This window comes from Nymphalis io, chromosome 3 (assembly GCF_905147045.1).
Source record: "Nymphalis io chromosome 3, ilAglIoxx1.1, whole genome shotgun sequence".
Classification (NCBI taxonomy): domain Eukaryota; kingdom Metazoa; phylum Arthropoda; class Insecta; order Lepidoptera; family Nymphalidae; genus Nymphalis; species Nymphalis io.
Window position 1 is genome coordinate 5987923 of NC_065890.1, and position 20704 is coordinate 6008626.

The window sequence follows — 20704 nt, forward strand, 5'->3', positions numbered from 1 at the left end:
ATATTATGTTAACTGTATTTTATTTTCAACTATATTTTTGACTATTATGATTATGGTTTTTAGAATTACATTTGTGTATATGTGTGTGTGTGAGAGAGAGAGAGAGAGAAACAGAGATTATAAATTTCTGACTAACTGAATACTGATGTTCATGTGCTTAATTTGTGTTTATAATTCATCTCGTGCTTGACGGTGAAGGAAAACATCGTGAGGCAATCTGCATGTGTCTATTTTCACTGAAATTCTGCCACATGTGTATTCTACCAACCCGCATTGGAGCAGCGTGGTGGAATAAGCTCCAAACCTTCTCCTCAAAAGGGAGAGGAGGCCTCAGCCCAGCAGTGGGACATTAACAGGCTGATACTGTACTGTTACTGACTACTGATAACGTGGGAGAAAAATACACATATAAAGTTTTTCAAGTTTCACTTCAACTCTTGCTGAGCCCTAAACTATAAATTTTAATTTGTAAAGATGTACCATATATTTTAAATGTATTTAAAATTTTATTGCGATTTACTGTTTCATTAGCCATACTAACTTATGCCCACGGCTTTGCGAGATTTGACCGGACGATTGTAAAACTCTTTACATTGTTTTAAATAAAAAATAGATAGGAATCATGGCTTATCGGAGTCTCAAAGTAAGTGGTCACCGCCGTTAATAGACAATGGCACTCTAAGAAATATTAATCATCCCTGGGAATTAATCTGTTAGGTCCCTTAAGCCTGTAACTGGGTCACTCGCCCTTCAAACAGAAGTACAATAATACCAAGGATATTTTGTATTAAAATTATATGTAAGTCTTAAATATTAACATAACTTATTATACAATTATAAAATTTAATAAAAGCATAGTTTTTTATATTTTTTTATAAAATAAAATTATATTATATTATATATATACTTATACTTTTATATATATATATTACTTAATTATAAATTTAGTTGTTATTAATATTTAATCAAGACTGTTTAATGCGTATCATAAATTATAAACGTAAAGATCTAAGGATATCTATATACACCTAATACTAAAAACAGAAAAGACACAAGCAATGTATGTTTTTTTAAAAGGAAAAACCACAAGCCTATGAAATTTTCAAGAATCTACGTAATAGCTTTAACCGGTTAACGCTTAATAATTTGAGAAAAATTGCAATATAAGTTATAAGCAGTTTGATAATTTAAGATATAATTTAAACACGTTTATCAATAAATTAATATATATTACAATAACATAAAATACTAAAACACTTGAGTTATGTTCGTCACGCTACGTATTTTTTTTTTTTTTGAATGATTAATTTTTTAACAATGTACCATTATAATAACGATTATGGCATCAAACGTAGTTAAAAAAGATCGAAATTATTAAAACAATCAACTATACTACTGATATATGACAAACCTTCTGGAGTCATTCTTGAAAATGGCAATACATGGCCGAGACTTTAACGTAAATCGTGATCGCACCGCTTGCTGGAATCGGGAGAAGCGAATTTAAGTCGTGAGTAACATCGAGTACCGGTGCATCAATTTGAACTTCGAACAATATAGTGAATAAATACATTAAGTTAATTCATTCTGAGTCATCATTCGTACTGAGTTTTTGTGTCGTTTTAGCTGCTTTCGCATGTAGGCTCACCGACCGAAATTTTCTGTTCGACGACGCTGTCATAATAAGCTATAAAACATACATAGCACACCTTTTTCCTAAAACTTCTCTCTATTACTTATTTAATGCCCATATTAATCGGGTTTATAGTTTTAGCGTGAACCCGGAAAAGCATACAAACAAAAGTTACATCTTTAAAATATGAATATGATAATATAATATGTAAAAAATAGTCACTAGATATTTTTAAAAGCTTTAAGTAGAATTATCAATCTTGTTGCACATAATATAAATGTCATAATGGAACGATTTATTTCATAATTATTCCATATTTATGTAGGTCAACACAATCACTGCAACATTGAAAGTTCAATATAATTAATTGCACAGTACACAAAGTCGCATTGTGCATATTTGTTTGCATTTTATATGTATTAAGACTGGTGGTAGGGCTTTGTGCAAGCTCGTCTGGGTAGGTACTACTCACTTATTAGATATTCTACCGCAAAACAGTAGTACTTAGTGTTGTTGTGTTCCGGTTTGAAGGGTGAATGAGCCAGTGTAATTACAGGCACAAGGGCCATAACATCTTAGCTCCCAAAGTTGGTGGCGCATTAGCGATGTAAGCGATAGTTAACATTTCTTACAATGCCAATGTCTATGGGCGTTGGCGAGCACTTACCATCAGGTGGCCCATAAGCTCGTCCGCCTACCGACCGATACTACAAAAAAACACAATTTCAAAGTCTATATGCTTATTATAAGTATCATATTTGCATCATATATTAAAATGCTTAAATTAATTTAGACAATCCAATGACTTTTTTGGAAACAAACACACCAAACCACAAACTAAGTCGTTGTTTTTTATTATGTATTCAATTAAATATCTTTATTACGTTATAAAAATGATTTATCATCATTGACCTTAATTCAACTTTCATGTTTTTATATCTGTACATATATAAGCGAAATACGACATACGTCATCACGTGATCTCCTAAACTATCCACCCTATTAACTTGAAATTTGTCACAGATATTCCTATCCAAAATATATTTTTCTTCTTATCTACCCGTGTGAAGCAGAAAAGATTAGCTTTTCTAGCATATAACCCATATCACGGCAGAGCTAGTTCGGCGTAGGTTTATACATATATAGCAGTTGTCATGGCGATCAGTTGAATGCTATACAAGATTATATGCTGCAGCAAGTCTAGCAACTTGCAACAATTAATGTTTATAGTATAATAGCCTTCTCCATGAAAATAACGTAGGTCAAGTTTCATGGTGATTGTTCAAACGGCGTCGAGGCCTATTAATCTCAAGCAGATATAATAATAATAGTCCTCTAGACCCTCGGACCTCGAACAGACCTCGGAACGGGCGGACAATCTCAAGAAATATTAGCCAACTGCGCCAGACCTATTATAGTGTACAAGTGTGTGCGCAAGCACAGGTGTACTGTCCATTCCCTAACTCTTATAACCCTATGGGACGGCAATCCGACACGACCGAAAAGAGTTCTGTCGCAGGACCAACGACTTTACGTGCTTTCCTTTAAGCAAAAGAGTGTACACACTACCAACTTCCAGACTCATTTGAGATTTGAAACCAGGACCTCCGGGTCTGCGGCCTCACTTGTAGCCACTAGATCAACGAGGCAGTCTAAAGTGGATATAATATCTACTTGATGATAGGGCTTCGTGCAAGCCTGTCTAGGTAGGTACCACCCATTAACCAGATATTCTACCTTCTAACAGCAACACTTAGTATTATTGTGTAACTACAAGCACAAGGGACAGAACGTATTATAATTCAAAAGGTTAATGGCATATTATTATTTTACTCGTTCGCCAATATTAATGAGTGGTGATAACTACAAACCATCATCATCATCATCACCCTTCGTCTTCCACTGCTGGACAGGCCTCTCCACTGGCATGGCTCGCCACTAAGCTCGATCCTCAGCTCTCAATTTCCATCCGCTGCCAGCATCATTGCGAATATCGTCATACTACCACCATCAGGTGGCCCATTTTCCAGTCCGCCTAACTCTATTATAAAAAAAAGATATACCAACATCCATTTTATAATAAGTAAATTTGGTAAAACTTGAAAGAACAGCAGTACTTGGTATTATTGTGTTCCGGTTTGAGCCAGTGTAATTACCGGCACATGTGACATAACATCTTAATTCCCAAGGTTAGTGGTGAATTAGCGATGTAAACGATGGTTAATATTTCTTATAATGCCAATGAGGGCGTTGGTGACCACTTACTATCCAAAAGGTCCACTTGCACGTCTGCCTACTTATTCTATAAAAAAAAAACTAACAAATACTGGACTAGTTCATGAATTCAAAAACTATTGACGTGATATTACAATAATTTTAAATACGTAATTTTGTTAATAATATGTGCCAGATACTAAAATATTATTTAAATTAAAATGAAATATAATTATTGCTTTATTTTTATAATCATTAAGTTTATTAAGCGTAACGTAACGTTGTTAAAAAATTACGTGTGTATTACAAAAAAGAACAATTAAGAATACCTACAAAATATATATACCGACGTATTTACATATTATATGCTGCAAATTATCAACAATTTTGTTTGTCATTATTTAAGAACAAACGAATCCGTGCAATACAAACGTCTCTTATTCCAAACATTATCTTTGCTCTATTTGCAGTTGAAACAATTGAAACTTGGAATTATAGAGCAATACACTTCTAAAACATACTATAACATACCATCCTCTACTCAATTGGTGATAGGATAGCTGTTGGTGAAATAGGTTTTCTACAATACTTACTACAATATTTTATCAAAATAAAGTAACTGTATGAAACTAATACTCGCTGTTACTTAAAGAAATATTAAAAGGAGACTACACGATAAACATAAAGAAAACTGTAATAGATGCCTGCTTACTGCCCTGCCTTCTGTACGGTTGCCAAACTTGAATATTTACGACAAGAGCGAAACAAAAAATCGAAACAACACAAAGAGCCGTGGAGAGAAGTATACTGAATATAAGAAAAATATACAAAATTAGAAGTGAAGTCATTACACAAAATAACCAAAATAACCGATACCCTTACACAAGCTCTAAAATTAAAATGGCAATGGGCTGGCCACGTATCACGATACAAAGACGGTAGGTGGACAGCTAAAACTACAGAGTGTAAAGGCCCACAAGGGAAAAGAAGAGTAGGCAAACCGAGGAGAAGATGGGCTGATAACCTCGCGGAAATAGCAGGGAGCGACTGGCGGAAGGTAGCAGTTCACAGGGGAAGTTGGAAGAAGCAGGAGAAGGCCTTCAACCGAGGAGGGGGTTATACCGCAAAGAAATAAAACATATATCATATATCATTTAGTGTTATAGAAAATAAAGGCTTTAGTATTATTATAATACTCGTTGTGCACTCGTCCAAAAATTTTCCAATTAAAAAACACCAAAGACTAAAATCACTCGTTACATCGTACTTTAGTTTTTGCAAAGTTATTTACTGTCACATTATAAAGGTGAAAACGAAAATAGGAAATCACATCAATCTTATTTATTGGGGCCATTACTAACAGAAAGTGTTGTAAATAACTGGGTATTTATTTTTGTTAGTTAAAATTAAAATCTAGAAAAGTTAAAACTTTTCTTATTATTCTTTAAAACAAGCATTACTTTTTTCTTGCGTGTATCTACGATAGTTGAGCGCAAAATAATCTCCCAATGTCACGTATAAACCGTAACATAATAAAATTAAGAATTTAAATAATTCAGAAATATTATCACTTAAAAAAACATTGTCACAAATTAATACTTCCAATGTAGAGATTTTAATAATCTTTAAAATTACATTTCGTGTGTTGTTATTCAATCAAAAAAAAGTTATTTCCTTGATTTTAGAATCAGAAAAGAACATTTAAAAAATACATTCATAAATTGATTCACATATGACCATATTGATATCTATATTAAATACTTGAGTAATTTTTTTAATCTATATCCAGTTTTCGGAATGACCCCTTGTTTGACATATTTTCATTTGTTCGTTTTGATTCGTCAGTTCCGAACTCCATTTCTTTTTCCATCCATGGTCTGTATTCGACTATTTTCTTTGCCCAATACTCTGCAAAAATACCGAATTGAATTTATTTTACAGCTGAATAAAATAAGAAAGTTTCAACTATCGCCACGTATTAAGTTTTATTCCACTTGAAAATACATTTGTTTTGTCAACATCGCCAATGTCCCACCAAGATTGGTGGCGCATTGGCGATGTTGGGGGTTGGGGCTTTGTGTAATACCTACCACCAAGTACTATTACCATAATCTTGTATCGAAGCCATGACAAAAAGAAAATTGGTTTAACCTATAGGTACGTCATACGTCTACTTCTTTTAAAAATCAAATTAATTATGACAGAAAGATTGAAAGAAAAAGAAGTAAATTTAATTAAATTATAAATAAAATTAAGATTTTAATAACATTATAAATGTTTCCAATAACTCTTACCGATTATATCATTTAATGGACCCCCAGTACCTCCATATTCGGTAGGCATTACTTCTTTTGGTAAGTTCTTTAATAAATCTTCGTTTGTTTTGTATATCTTTAGCTAAAATCATAGTAAACATGATGTAAAAAAATAATATAATTTAGAGCTTAATAATGATTTATATTCAAATGAAATAAATAATACAATTATATGAACGATTATAAAAGTATTTGAAAACAACGACGATGATGGCATTAGTATTACTTAGATATACTTACTCTTTCTCTTGCCTTTTCGCCTAGAAATCCAGATACGAGCTTGAATATAATTTCAATACCAGACGGCACATTTACATGGTGACTGCCTTTTAGACGAAGAGGCAGTGAATCCTGAAAGGGACCAACGGCAATTTAAAATTAAATTAAATACGAATCGCTCGTAAAAATCTAGAAATCGAATCATCTCATTACTTATATACAGAAAAAATGTTATGCACATTTAGTTATAAAATAATGTTCATTTATTTTGCATGGTTGACATGTAAATGTGGATACCCCCTTACGGTAAGTGATGACTAATACTCATGGAAAAAATGTAGATTATTCTTTACACCATCAATGCATCACCTAATGTTAATTAGGATTCTACGGCCTTACTTAAAAACATTGTTTATCAAGCGATTAATCAAACATTTTATCCTCTTTCAAATATCAAATCAATGATGACAGGAAATGCGTATTCAGTGTTTAACTAAACAGCCGCGCTAAGCCACATTTGTAAGTAAAGTCGTAAGATATTAAATCCTACTTTCACAAGTAATGTAGACACTAAATGTGCGTTAAATGTATAGGCATAGTCAGGCTCATCAGGTCAGGCATAGCATAGGTCCGGGGGGAAACTTGCCCCTCTCAATGAAGAAATTCGCCCAGGGAATGTCAAAGTTCTACGCAAATAAAACGATTGATAGTTATAAGCCCAAACTTATCGATTAATTTATAATGTCATTTATGTAAGCAAAACTCTTTAAGCCTTTAAATTTATTAAGGAGATGATACGTTAAACAATTTCTTCTTTTTCTTGAAAATGTCAAATGAATGATAACAGAAAGATATAAATCTATTAGAAATCAGAGTTTAAATAAACACAGGTGTTCTTTAACAACAACGTTTATCAGTAACGCCGTTAATATCCATGTAAATCCAAGTAAACATTTTTCCTACCTGACTGACTGCCACTAACTTCTTCAACAGACTAGGGCTCGCTTGTGTTAGATGATTTAAAGTAACGTTTTGATAATCAACAGCTATCACTGTTCCCATCACGGTCGCCGTATCATTTTCAATAACTAAAATCTATAACAAAATAATTAAATAAATTAGCAAAAAGTACTCGTAACATTCGACTGAATCTGAACTTTTAAAACTTGTAAAACTTATATTTACTTATTATTACACGAACTAATTCACGAGAAGTTATTTTAGATACTAATTGTCTTACCTGTACCAAATAATACAAAATACACATGATATCGGCAACATTATATTTATCTGGATCATATTCTCCCGCTCGTATAAGGATAACACAAGGGCTTAGCGAGTTTTTGGGTTGAGGCAAAATAACGCATGTACTAAAACCATAAACAAACCAAAACATTAATGGAAAACAACATACCAAATTATCTTATCTTCTAAATCTTATAAACTAATTGCAGCGGCACATACCAATGCATGACCTTATTCATTCTAACTTTTAAAATATTAGTAACTATCATCATCATCATATCAGCCGAAAAACGTCCACAGCCGGACAAAGGCCTCTCACAAGTATATTCACGATGGTCAAATCCGTTGGACGCAGTAAATATTATAAATACATATCAGTTCCTTGTGATGGTTGCAAATTGATAGTATTTGGAGTGTCTTATATTTCTAGCAGTACCAATTTCAATAACTGCAAGAAAAATCTATGTGCATGTTTATTTAAAAGAAATTCTCACCCTAGTCTGAGAAATTCCAAAAATTGAGGTTCAGTCGGTTTTTGTCGTAAGGTAACTTCAGGAGCAGTTGTCCGTAAAGTGTAGAATAGATCTAACTTCGCTTTTACACGTTCTAGACTGAACTTGCAGCCTCTGAGTAAAGCAATAAGCCACTGGTCATCTGGAAAAATAATTTAATAAATGCATTAATTATATTTTGAATATATCTTATATTCATAAAACTACTAAACTATTTTTATCAATTTCATAAAAAATTTAATGTATACTTAACAAACTAACCTGTTCTTGCCCTCAAATGGGACTGCTTTGATATCCATTCCTTTAAATTTTGTAAATCACTGGCAACTTGAGTTGGATTTTCATTCAACTCATTCTTGGCAATTTTTGCCAATTCCGGAGATAATTCGCGTATCATTTGTGGTATCTGTAGAATTAAAAAAAATATTATTATATTATGACAGAGATAGTCGAACACTCATAACTTTTTCTCTCTCTTATTTTCCTATTTATAAATACACTCGTACATTGTAACACGTTATCAGATTTCAATATTTTGTAAATCAGTATAGTGATTACATATCGTAAACAAAAATCATATCAATGTTAACAATATAACGAAACAAGATGTATATAATTGCAACTTTCGATATTATCAGATATATTTGAAAATAAAATAAATCTTGATTGTACATGTACCGGTGTTGTCATCGTGAGTAATAAATGAAATAATATATTGTATCTCCTTTTTTTAAATAAAGTCCAAGGCAACTTAAAATAAATTATTTACATTATATGTAAAAAACCGGTTTCTTATATTAAGTTAAAAAACGTTTATACTATTGAATGGGTAGTATTAATTAATGCTACTTAAAATTAAAGTTTTATCATGAGAAGAATGAGAATAGCAAAAATATTTTATAGCTACAAGAGACCATTAGAAATTAACCTAAAAATGTAATTGTAATTTGAAAATGTATTATTTTAGTTTCAAATATACCTACAACGATTTATTAAGATTAGATAAGTAAAATTATGAAAATTATAAAAATATCATTATATAATATAAAAATAAATATTATATATACAATATCGTAGCTTGCCTCTATTTGGAGTCGCGACCGTTTCGAAAGTCTCCTTATTAAATTAAAACTGTACTTGTTCGTCTGAATTATCACAAGCTATCTAATGAATAAACTACTTACTAACACAGCTGTATACAATATTGCTTATATTTATTACTACACGAGACACGTGTAGATTCCAAAGGTAATAGCAGACACATTCTGAAGAACGTTCACTTGAGAATATTCGCTATGATACCGAATGTCAAACCAACATTTTCGAATCAGTTCACTTGTCACATATGTTTCGTTTTATTTGTTGTATAAACATGTCGATTTGTTTGGAAGAGCAAAATGGACGAATAAGAAACAGTCTGATTCTAGCGTAAGATAAATAAATGGGTTAACAGCACATCCAGCAAGGTTAAGGTCAAGTTACAAAGTTAACTACAGTCATCGACCATAACAATTGAACTCTCAAACATATATATAATAAAATATATATATAAAATATTATATCAACTCTATTTTTAAATCTTTGTTTTTATTTATACTTACGTGGAAATCATTTTTAAATCACTCTATATTACTTAATCATAAATTAATTATCAATTTTGCAACACTGTTATATTATTTATCAATAAAACGATAACATAATAATATTTTTTAATTATATTTATTATAATTATTTCTATAAACACCATTCTATTCATATCTCTATATGCGGTTTAATAAGAACATTTGAATTATTTGTAAGCCTAGGTACCTACAATAAAAACAAATCTACATACACATAAAAAACTTTTATGCGTTGATATCTAGGCTAACATATACGTATAATTTACTTAATGAAAAAAAATGCTTATCAAAAACTTTCTGGTACTTAAGCTATTTGTTCGAACAGAACAATTATCTATATTTTAATACGTTCAAAAATATGACTATTATAATATCACAATATACCACTTTTATTACAATAAGCAAATTACTGTGACCACTATTATAACACATTTAATATTTACCGTCAATTTATTTTTATAACACACGACAATTTTTATGCAATTCAGACCAATGTCTTTCACACACGAAATACGACGTGAAATAATCTTAAACCCGTTTGAAACGACAAACTGTGTTATCTTTGTAATAATAAACTGTTACTGTACTTACCAATAAAGACGGAAAATGTTGTAATGAACTAGTAACGAACTGTGTGGTGGATCGATGGCGTATCGACTTACACCTTTTTTATCAGTAATACGTTATCTCGAAATATCGTCCACCTTCTACAGAATTTCAGATTAACAATTTTTATATATACTAGTATTCGCCCAGTGAATATTTGTATAATAATAATAAAGTAATTCGAAATTCAATCATAATCAATATTAAAAATTTGAGGTAAACACATGAATTTGCATGGTCTAAACATTTTTTTTCCTCTTATTTCCATTCTTTTACATCGTTCAGGCTCGTCAGTAGCTACTAAATAAAGAGAAGAGAAAATCGTTTGGCAAACAGAATGAAGATGTTATTAAACTGTTTTCTCTTTTTCTATTTATATATAGATCTATCAAGACCATTGATATTCTTTTTTTATGAGAATTTTCATACAGATTCAAATTATCCAATCGTATTTTTATTAAATCTTAAATTACTAATCAAAAATACAAATAAATATAACATTAAAACATCGTGCTTAAAACTAACTACACATTTTACTAAAGTATACATTAAAAATACATACTTTATTTTGAACTACTTTACTTATAGCATCCTTTATGTTATGCTAGAATATATATTTAAAAAAATAAAAATTACAAACAATTCCATCAAAATACCGTAACTAATTGGGTTATTTCTTCATGCGCTACCTTTCAAAATGAAATTTATCTTTGAAGTAAATTCAGCTATTTATATTTTATATTTATACGTTAAAAAATTCAACTATCCGTTGAATTTTTTAACCTATAATGTAATAGTTGCACACGTTATCATATTATCTTGTCAATAAAATTATAACTCTTCCTTCGTTCGACAGATAATGTTTCAGAAAGCTATTAAGATTGCATTGATATGAATATAATTTAATGATAAATAATAGATAAAAGAATTAACTCATGCCAACGTAGCAGTATTGTGATAAAAGTTATATTGGCAGTGTTCTTTCATGACATCACTCCCATTTTCAGCTGCAATTAAGCGTTAAGATTGTGCGCTGTGTGCATGACAGTAGCCAAAGGGGTCCAACCCTTCGTCTGTCTCAGTTAACCTTCTTTGTAGACACTAAAAAAAGACCTATTCAACATAAGATTTTTCTTCCTTAACTACTCATACCCGCGGCTTAGCTCGTGTGGAAATTTGTTTTTGACGAAAAGTTTTTGTCGCAGTTTCATTTAGCCAGCACATTTACTGTAAAACTAACTGTTTTACAATAAATGTGTTTTTTTTTTATTTCATAAAACTTCTGAGTTGTTCATATTTTACAATTATTCTTACATGAATAATTTGTTATACAATTTTTATTAAAAAACTAGCTAGCTGTGCCCGCGGTTTCACCCGCGTATAACTTAAAGAAATCACTAAGAGCGGACTTATAATATTTGAGTATTTACAACATTTTTAGTTTTATTTTCGTGGGATATTATTATTTATAGGTTATCGCCACACAAGGGTTTAGATGGGGCAACATACAATCGTCCATGAGAAAAACAACAGTCTCTTAAATCTATACCGGCATACTTGAATGTCTTTTCCTGTACTTTATTTATTGTGACTGCAAACGATACCTTCACACGTAATTGTGGCCTTCTAAAACTGAAAGATTAACTTACTTTATTTATAAGCCGAAAACATACTTAAGTATGAGTATTTTCAAAAACTACCTGTTGAAATATGTCAAAACTATAAAAAGTACTATAAACTGTCTATGATCTTATCTCGATATCTTTCATACAAATTAATGCCATGTTTGTAAAAACGACTAATAATAATCGATAAATGTATTATCGTAGAAAAAATTTGATAACCATAAAAAAGGTCATAGCGAGTCAACCTTAAAAGATATGCCATTGCGAACTTTTCAAGAGGAACAATTCCGTCATACATGATGGTTGTGTAACTTTAACCGTTTACGCAGCGCACGCAATGGGAGCTCTCAAAAGGAATATTTTTTTTCCCATTTTTGCAACATTTGACGAGCCCGTTGGCGTAGTTGGTAGATACTTGCCTTTCACGCTGAAGGTTGTGGGTTCGATTCCCACCCAGGACAACATTTGTGTGCATGAACATGTCTGTTTGTCCTGAGTCTGGGTGTAATTATCTTTTGAAGTATGTTTTTACAAAAGAAAAGTAGCATATGTAGTATATCAGTTGTCTGGTTTCCATAGCATGAGCTCTACTTAATTTGGGATCAGATGGCCGTGTGTGAATAATGTCCCGGGATATTATTATTATTATTGTTCATTGATATAGCCTGTTAATGTCCCATGTCATTGATACTATGCTCGTATTGGTCGTAGCGTGATGTTATATAGCCTTTAGCTTTCGTCGATAAATAGGCTATCCAACCAAAAACTTTTTTTTAATTCGAACCAGTAGTTCTTGAGATTAACGCGTTTAACCAAACGAACTCTGCAGCATAATTATATTAGTATAATAAAGTTTTTGGGGAGTTCAATAGTTTTGTTTAATCTGAATATTTTAAAACAAAAAAATATTTGTGCACTTGGCCATTTACACTTGGCATTTTGACAACAACGACGTGGATAACTGAGGAATCTGAGCTACAGTATTACAGACCGAAAGACGTATATAAAATAAATTTTAGTTTAACCAATTTAGGTCACTATAAAATATATTAAGTCAAACTACAGGCATTACTATAAGTTCACTGATGAAAAAAACGCCGTAATATTCTTTTTTTTTCTGCTTCTTGTTTCTTACTTTAAAATCACAGAATTCCATACAAACATTTATCCTTTACCCATACTTACGCGCGAGGGAAGCCGCGGGCAATAGCTAGTTAAATATTATATAGTATCGAAATACAAAAGAAATGTGTATTACATTATTTTTTTTTAAATCCGAAATGCAGTTTTTATTAAGCTACTCTCATAACCTGACAAAATATATTACAAACAAATACAGACAGAGGCGCGTTTAACATAAACGCGTGGGCACGTGTAACGTATGCCCAGTATAAGCTGAACCCTATTTAATATGTTTGATCATATAGAACTAAAGTTCAGGTCTATATGCTCAGATTCTGACCTCAACTTACATTGGAAGATCCTAAATCTCTGAAACTGTTCATTTTTAACGTTATTTTGTTCCTATAAACTTACTTACTATCATTTATAAGTTTCAGCAATAAATGTTCTACGTGATTCTTTAAATGGACACATCTTTATTATTTATAAGCCGATTGAAGTAAAAGAAACACTTAATTTTAAGTGGAATTTGCCCCAATACATTTGTGAAAACTGCACCCAAGTTAGTTAATCCTTTTACTAAGATTAGCGCACACAAGCGCACAGACAATCACACAAAAATTCTAACAATCATTGTTATGGATTCTATTGCGTTGATAAAGGCCCTCGATAATAATTTTACTTATATATCTTCCATGTACAGGGAGCAATCAGTTACATTTTCTTACAGTTTTATCATTTGTATAGAATAGATAATAAAAAACATAGCTCTGTCGATTTGATAGTATTACTTGTACCAGTAATAATGACCTACAAATAATTAGCACTATTTATTACCCCACTAAGGAGATATGATTTCAACCAGTATGTAAGTATATATATACTTATATATGTATATAAACATATGTATAGCTTCATTGCGACTAAGAACTGCGCTTTGTAATAATTTTACCATCTTGCATAATTAAATTAAAAGAATCATTCTTCGAAACATATATTTAAGTCTATGCGTCAATGAAAATCATTCACATACAATACTTCCAGTCGTTGTAGGTAGCGTCAACATAAAAATGAGATCGCGTATTTGCGATCTATTAGAGGAGGGAGAGTAAGGGGTGCGCGGGAGGATTTTGTCGGCTTTAGGCGCGCTCTAACATATTCTTTATAGTTTTAACGTGATGGCATTTCATATGCGGAAAACCGTCAATCACACTTTCCTACATAAATATTGTTTTTTTTGCATATAACAAAATAAAATGTAATTTTCGACTATTATAATATTTGTTTTGTGATTTACAGTAATTTTTCCATACATAGAATGAAACCTTTAAGAGGAAAAATAATTCATCAATCCGTTGACCCGTTGATTTATCTCCTGTAATCTCTATCGCTGGTTATTTTTATTGAAGCGATATTCAATACTTAAACTATATCTATAAATAATTATGTCTTTACTACTGGCCGGCCGCAGCTTTCTGGTTGAAATTCTTCCAAGCCTATATTTATTAAAACTGTCCATCAAGGGACGTGTCACACATAAATAACACCAAAAGCTCTTGGTTATTAAAGATATTTTTTTTAGTTGGTGGATTAATTTCTAATGAATTCTTAGTGTCTCCTTCCACACACAACACACGTTCGTCAGCTTCAACGACACGATGCGTTTCAAGCCGATGTTATGCGACGACACGACAAAACAGCTACAATCGGGATAATATTATACAGCTCATACGTTACTAGCGCTTTACCCGCGGCTTCGCTCGTGACATAATTCAGAATTGCTAAATACCAATTTCCCTAGCTCTTTCTTCAAAAAAGAACGATTTTCATACACATTTTCATTTCCTTTATTACACTACCTTAGTTACTCAATTTTCAACAATATTTATTGCTAATTTACGGTAAAAGTAATCTGTGTGCAAGTTTTCATGGTGCTAGCCTCAGTAGTTTGGGCTGTAAGTTGATATGTCAGTTGGTCAGATATTCTTTTTATAGTTTATTCTACTCACTAGAGGGCTCAACCTTAGATAAGCTATGTACACTATGGTAAAGACAAAACTTTTTGTTATACCTGTCATCAAATTTTGTCACAAAATTGCATTGTCATCAAACTATCCACATATTCTTTTTTTTATAGAATAAGAAGATGGACGAGCATATGGGCCACCTGATGGTAAGTGGTCAACAACGCCCATAGACATTGGCATTGTAAGAAATGTTAACCATCGCTTACATCACCGATGCGCCACCAATCTTGAGAACTAAGATTTTATGTCCCTTGTGCCTGTAATTACACTGACTCACTCACCCTTCAAACCGGAACACAACAATACCAAGTACTGCTGTTTTGCGGTAGAATATCTGATGAGTGGATGGTACCTACCCAAACGATCTTGCACAAAGCTCTACCACCATTCTATTAATTATCTAAGTACTCTTGCAGTATATTTTATTATAATTATAGGCGACAAAAACAACAAGGCTCTCATCCTTAATGGATTTACTAAATCGAAACAAGACGTGTTACTTGAATATCTGTTTATTTATATCGTTAATGTACTGACATAACAATTTTATCGTTTTCATAAAATATCGATTATACAGATGTCAGATTTTTAATATTAAAATTAGGTATGGCTATGAATTTATTTTTCATATATCGTTTTTTTTTTTTTTTTATAGAATAGGAAGGTGGACGAGCATATGGGCCACCTGATGGTAAGTGGTCACCAAACGCCCTTAGACATTGGCATTGTAAGAAATGTCAACCATCGCTTATAGCCAATGCGCCACCAACCTTGGGAACTAAGATTTTATGTCCCTTGTGCCTGTAATTACACTGGCTCACTCACCCTTCAAACCGGAACACAACAATATCAAGTATTGCTGTTTTGCGGTAGAATATCTGATGAGTGGGTGGTACCTACCCAGACGAGCTTGCACAAAGCCCTACCACCAGTAATCGTTGCTGGTCATTTGAATCTATATCCAGTGTAATGTTGATTTTTTTTATTTAGTAACATTGTTTTTATTTATCCTAAGGATAAAACATTTTACAAGTTTAAAAAAATCTCGTACTCTAAATGAAAAAATAACAATGTTGATGTTATTATTTTATAAAAATACATTATGGATTCGACGGAAATACTTAAAAAAACTGCTTACACTAGATAAATAGATATTAGGTAGTAAATAATACACATCAATATGAGATTATTATTATTTTTCAGCCTTTTGCCGTCCACTGCTGGCACGAAAGCAAACCATCCCGATCTTTGGCAGTCTGATTGATCAGATCTAGGGTCTTTAATCAGTGCGTCCTACTTATAATCTGAGTATCATTCACAAAATTATGCAAATTCATTAAATTAGATTATTGTTTTTTTTAATTTAATCTAATTCTAAAATTCTAATTTAGTCTAAAATTTTTGTCAATGGCGGCTGGTTAAGATTTTCTCGGACGTTTTGACTCGTCACTTCCAAATTTCAGATCATCTTCAAAGAATGAACTGTAGTCTGACATTTTTTTCTTCCAATGATCTGTAAATTAAATATATTATGTTAATCAAGTGCAATTTGTAGGCCGACAACTGAAAGGAAGCTTTTCTGATATACTCGTATGTCAGTTGGTCACTAGTGACGCTCTGCAAAATAAAAAGTTGACATAACCTTGTAACAGTGCATTATGGATTTATGTTAGGTTGTTTATTTAAAATAAAAATAATTCAAAATTATAAAATTAATTATAAGTTGACATGATAATAAAGATCATAATATTATTATTCGTTAGTAGGATAAACGATAATTTCAAAGTTTCATCGTATACTCGATCACTGACCTGTCAGGAGCGTTTTTCAAAGCGCCCAACCGCTTTTTTGTATAATATTTATTTAACAAATTAAATATGATTTTGAATATTAAACTAACCTATACAACTCTGAATACTGTCACCCGTTCCTCCGTACTCCTCTGGTAATACTTCTATTGGTACGTATTCATGCAAAGATTCTATATTCTTATTGTGTATCATTATCTGAAAGATAATTTTCCGTATTATATACAAATGAATTCCGTAATATATATTCGTAATGTCTAGCATAATCTTACTCTATTTTTGCTTTTTTCACTCATAAATCTTTTGCTTATGTTAAGAAATGTTTCCAAAAACGGTGAAGTATTGATGAAATGCATTGATTTTATTCTCAATGGTACCGCTTCCTGAAACAATTTGACATCTTTGAAGTTTAACAAGTAGATAGTTGAAGATAATGGAGTTAATACAATTTATACTTTAAAAATAAATAATGGATATTATTTAAGAACGTACGTAGTATCTTACATGTGTGAACTTACTTTAAACTTTTTTTTTTACATATATATTCGAAACATAAAAGTTAACTTTTAGAAATGTGATTATTAACAACTATATTAGTCATAGACTGTGCCGCAGCCACTAGCGCCCACCTCCAGGAAGGAGAAAACGTTTCAACATTCAATATAGTGTACTCACTTATTACTTATATTCTCTTAGTTACTATTCTTTATATAAATATTATTATGTTAAATGTCATAGTATTGTAATCGGTGTCGCATATCACTTTCTGATGTAACAGGATCGTGCTTCGCAGTGATTTTAGAATTTGTTCTTAAAGAATATTTCTATAGATTCAAATTCATACAGAAAAGGCACTAACCTGGTTAGCTCTAATTATGTTTCTTATCTGTTTGATAGATGTTGATGTGTAATGGGCAAGTGTAGAACCGGTTAAATCCACAACATTAACTGCTCCAGAAACAACGAAATTATCGTCTTCCATAAAACAAATCTGTGGATAAAATATTAAACACGTCCATCAACATTTGTATATATATGTCACAGCTTAAGAAAAGCCTCCTCAACTAAAAAAGGTTTTAGTGCGAAATACCACATCATTGAATTTAATAAATACTATTTATGCTCTTAATTCAATTCAATGACGAGTGTGATTTTGTTTTTGACTGCTGTAAGATAATGCAGCTGGTATTAAGCACATAGAGCGCCTAGTATACCAGTCTTTGGTCAAAAATTACGCACCTACACCAACAATGACCATAGCGCTCGCAATTTCAACAGATAATATGCATTTAAAGAGTATAAAAAGTATACACTGTACAGATGGTATTAGTTTAGCATTTATATTCTATTTTTTATGCAAAGTAGGTACCAAAAACAAAAATACCCAGCCCAAAGTAGTAGTAAACAATTAATCGAATATAATTCTGCGTAGCAAAGTTACCTGTTCTTGAAATCCAAAGACTGATAATATGTCTATCAAAGAGAATTTTTTGGGATCACATAAACCTAAGCGGTATATAATAACTCTGGGATCCGCTGGGTTCTTAGTTTTCTGTAATATTAAAGTGCATCTGAAAACAAACGATTTAAAGTATTAATAAACAACTTAGGTATATAATCTATATAACTATAATCGGTCTAGAGGACTTAACAGTCCTCTAGACCGATTTCGGCCACGGCGGCGAATCTCAAGAGAGATTAGCCAATTGCGCAAGACATATTATAGTGCACAAGAGTGTGCGCAAACACAGATGCATTCTCTATTCCCTAACTCTCATAATTCGATAGAACGAATTCCTGGAAAATAAAATATTTTGAAGTAAAGAACAACAATTAGTATATAATCTTTTTACGTCATATCAATATTGAAGGAATATTAAACAATCAAAATAATCGCTATCAAGTTACGATAAACATGTCAAATAAATATTTCTTTTCTTTCATTATTATTTTAGATGCTTAGTGTATCTTTTGCACGTCGTGCTTACTTGTCCATAAGGCAACTTTTACCCTTCGACCTATTAAATTGTAAACTTTTTATTTGTAATTATAACTTTATATCATGTTGGTAATCCTAAATAAACATGGAATTGACCCTTACCCTATATTTATAATTTCTATAACCTTAGGATCATAATATTTAATATTATAAAGATACGGCGCCGTACTTCTTAGTGAATAATAGAGGTCCATTTTGCTTTTGGTTTGTTCTAATCTAAATTTAGTTCCACGTAAAAACGCAGCTAGCCATTGGTCATCTGTAAGAAGGAAGAATAGAAAATGTTATGAGTGATATTCAAATATATCATATATGAGTAATATATCAACTCGTAATAATCTATTTTTTCCAAGCCCACGGCGTTGATTCCTAAATAGGCACGAATATTTTTCATAAGATAATGGTCAATATTACATTTCAGAAAAATCGCCCTTGTGACTTATATAAGCATTATTTAATATCCATTGTAGTTACAGATTGTAATGTAGATATAGATTTGGCAATCAATTCATAAGTTTAAAAATTCACATGTTCACAAAAAAGGTAAATATCTTAATAATTTTTTAAATGATTCGGAACATTCACTGTGAATATGTATTTAATATTTATATAACATATTCACAGTTTTTCTTAAGCTTTAATAGGTAGGCAGACTGGCAAATGGGACCATTTGATGGTTAGCAGTAACCCCCGCCAATTGGTACTATGAGATATGTAACATGCTATTTTCCTTGTGACTGTTATTATAATGGTTCACTTTGCCTTCAAACTGGAACACAATAATACTACGTATTGCTGTTTGGCGGTACCCAGACGGTATATTTTTAGTAATATATTGAAGAATTAATATATAACAATGGAAAAAAACTAACTTTATCTCATAAAAATGTACTTACCGGTTCTAGCTCTTAAATGTGGTTGTTTTTGTATCCATTGCTTTAAACATCGTATACTTTCTTCAAGACTCTTGGTGTCTTCATTCAATTCAACTCGTGCTATTTCTGCCAAAGCTGGGCACAAAGACCGGACCCGCATATTATAATTTTGTTCAAATTCGACCGACATTAAAATATTTGTTTGATAATTTTCAATTTAAATGAAACGAGTTCCTAACGATGCGAGCAAAATATGAGAAATAACAATAGTGACTGATATTAATATCTGTGACGTGTCAATTCTGTACATACATATGTGATATGATAACGGTCACAGCTGTCTGCAAGTTATTTGTTTTTAATAGATAAATCGATTTTAATAAAAACTAAGATGAATAATTCAAGACATAATTTTGAAATATTTATTTATCCGTGCGTATTGCGTATTGCGTATTGTACAGATTATTTTTATCTTAGAAAATTTTAAGAAAATTATAAAGTTAATTGTTTATTTCTTCTTTATGTATATATACAACCCGAGTTCCTCTTTCGTCTGGTACCAATCTTTCGTCAAGTAAGCCTGCATATCCCAAGGTCCATGAATTAAGCCTACAGGTCCCAAATCAAATGCCCTTGTCAAGACAATAGCTATCCTGGGTCTGATCTGTCTCTAGCCGTAACGGACAATTAATGGGACATGTTCGCAACACATTTGTGGTTGTTACCATACCAGTGTAAATTATGTTCAGTTTGTTTATTATATCCCCCGCAATTAGCTATTCCTTGTTGCTTATTAGCCTTCGTGGCCAAAATTCGATCATCAGTACATCATCTATTCCGGAAAATCAATGAATTTTTAGTAATTAGGTAAAGAAATTTCTT

At 31.6% G+C, this 20704-nt stretch overlaps 1 protein-coding gene across 1 annotated transcript; it reads right to left on the bottom strand.

Moving 5' to 3' along the window:
* Positions 1-5439: 5439 nt before the first annotated feature.
* Positions 5440-20546, bottom strand: LOC126781107 (uncharacterized). Its single transcript, XM_050505929.1, has 15 exons — positions 19844-20546; positions 19050-19206; positions 18390-18519; positions 17808-17939; positions 17221-17331; positions 17041-17146; positions 16562-16653; positions 10204-10320; positions 8400-8544; positions 8121-8280; positions 7622-7751; positions 7345-7476; positions 6403-6513; positions 6142-6244; positions 5440-5755 (listed from the first exon to the last, which is right to left on the bottom strand). Exons 1-15 carry the CDS (start codon positions 20010-20012, stop codon positions 5622-5624), a joined length of 1929 nt encoding a protein of 642 aa, XP_050361886.1. The 5' UTR covers positions 20013-20546; the 3' UTR covers positions 5440-5621.
* Positions 20547-20704: the final 158 nt, after the last annotated feature.

Excerpts from the sequence above, each read along its gene's own strand:
- LOC126781107 (XM_050505929.1), bottom strand. The coding sequence starts at position 20,012 with ATGTCGGTCGAATTTGAACAAAATTATAATATGCGGGTCCGGTCTTTG. Across the intron at positions 10,321-16,561 it reads CAAAACGTCCGAGAAAATCT|ATAACACAGTTTGTCGTTTC; the intron begins TAACCAGCCGCC and ends ATTATTACAAAG. Across the intron at positions 7,752-8,120 it reads TTGGAATTTCTCAGACTAGG|TACATGCGTTATTTTGCCTC; the intron begins GTGAGAATTTCT and ends TTATGGTTTTAG.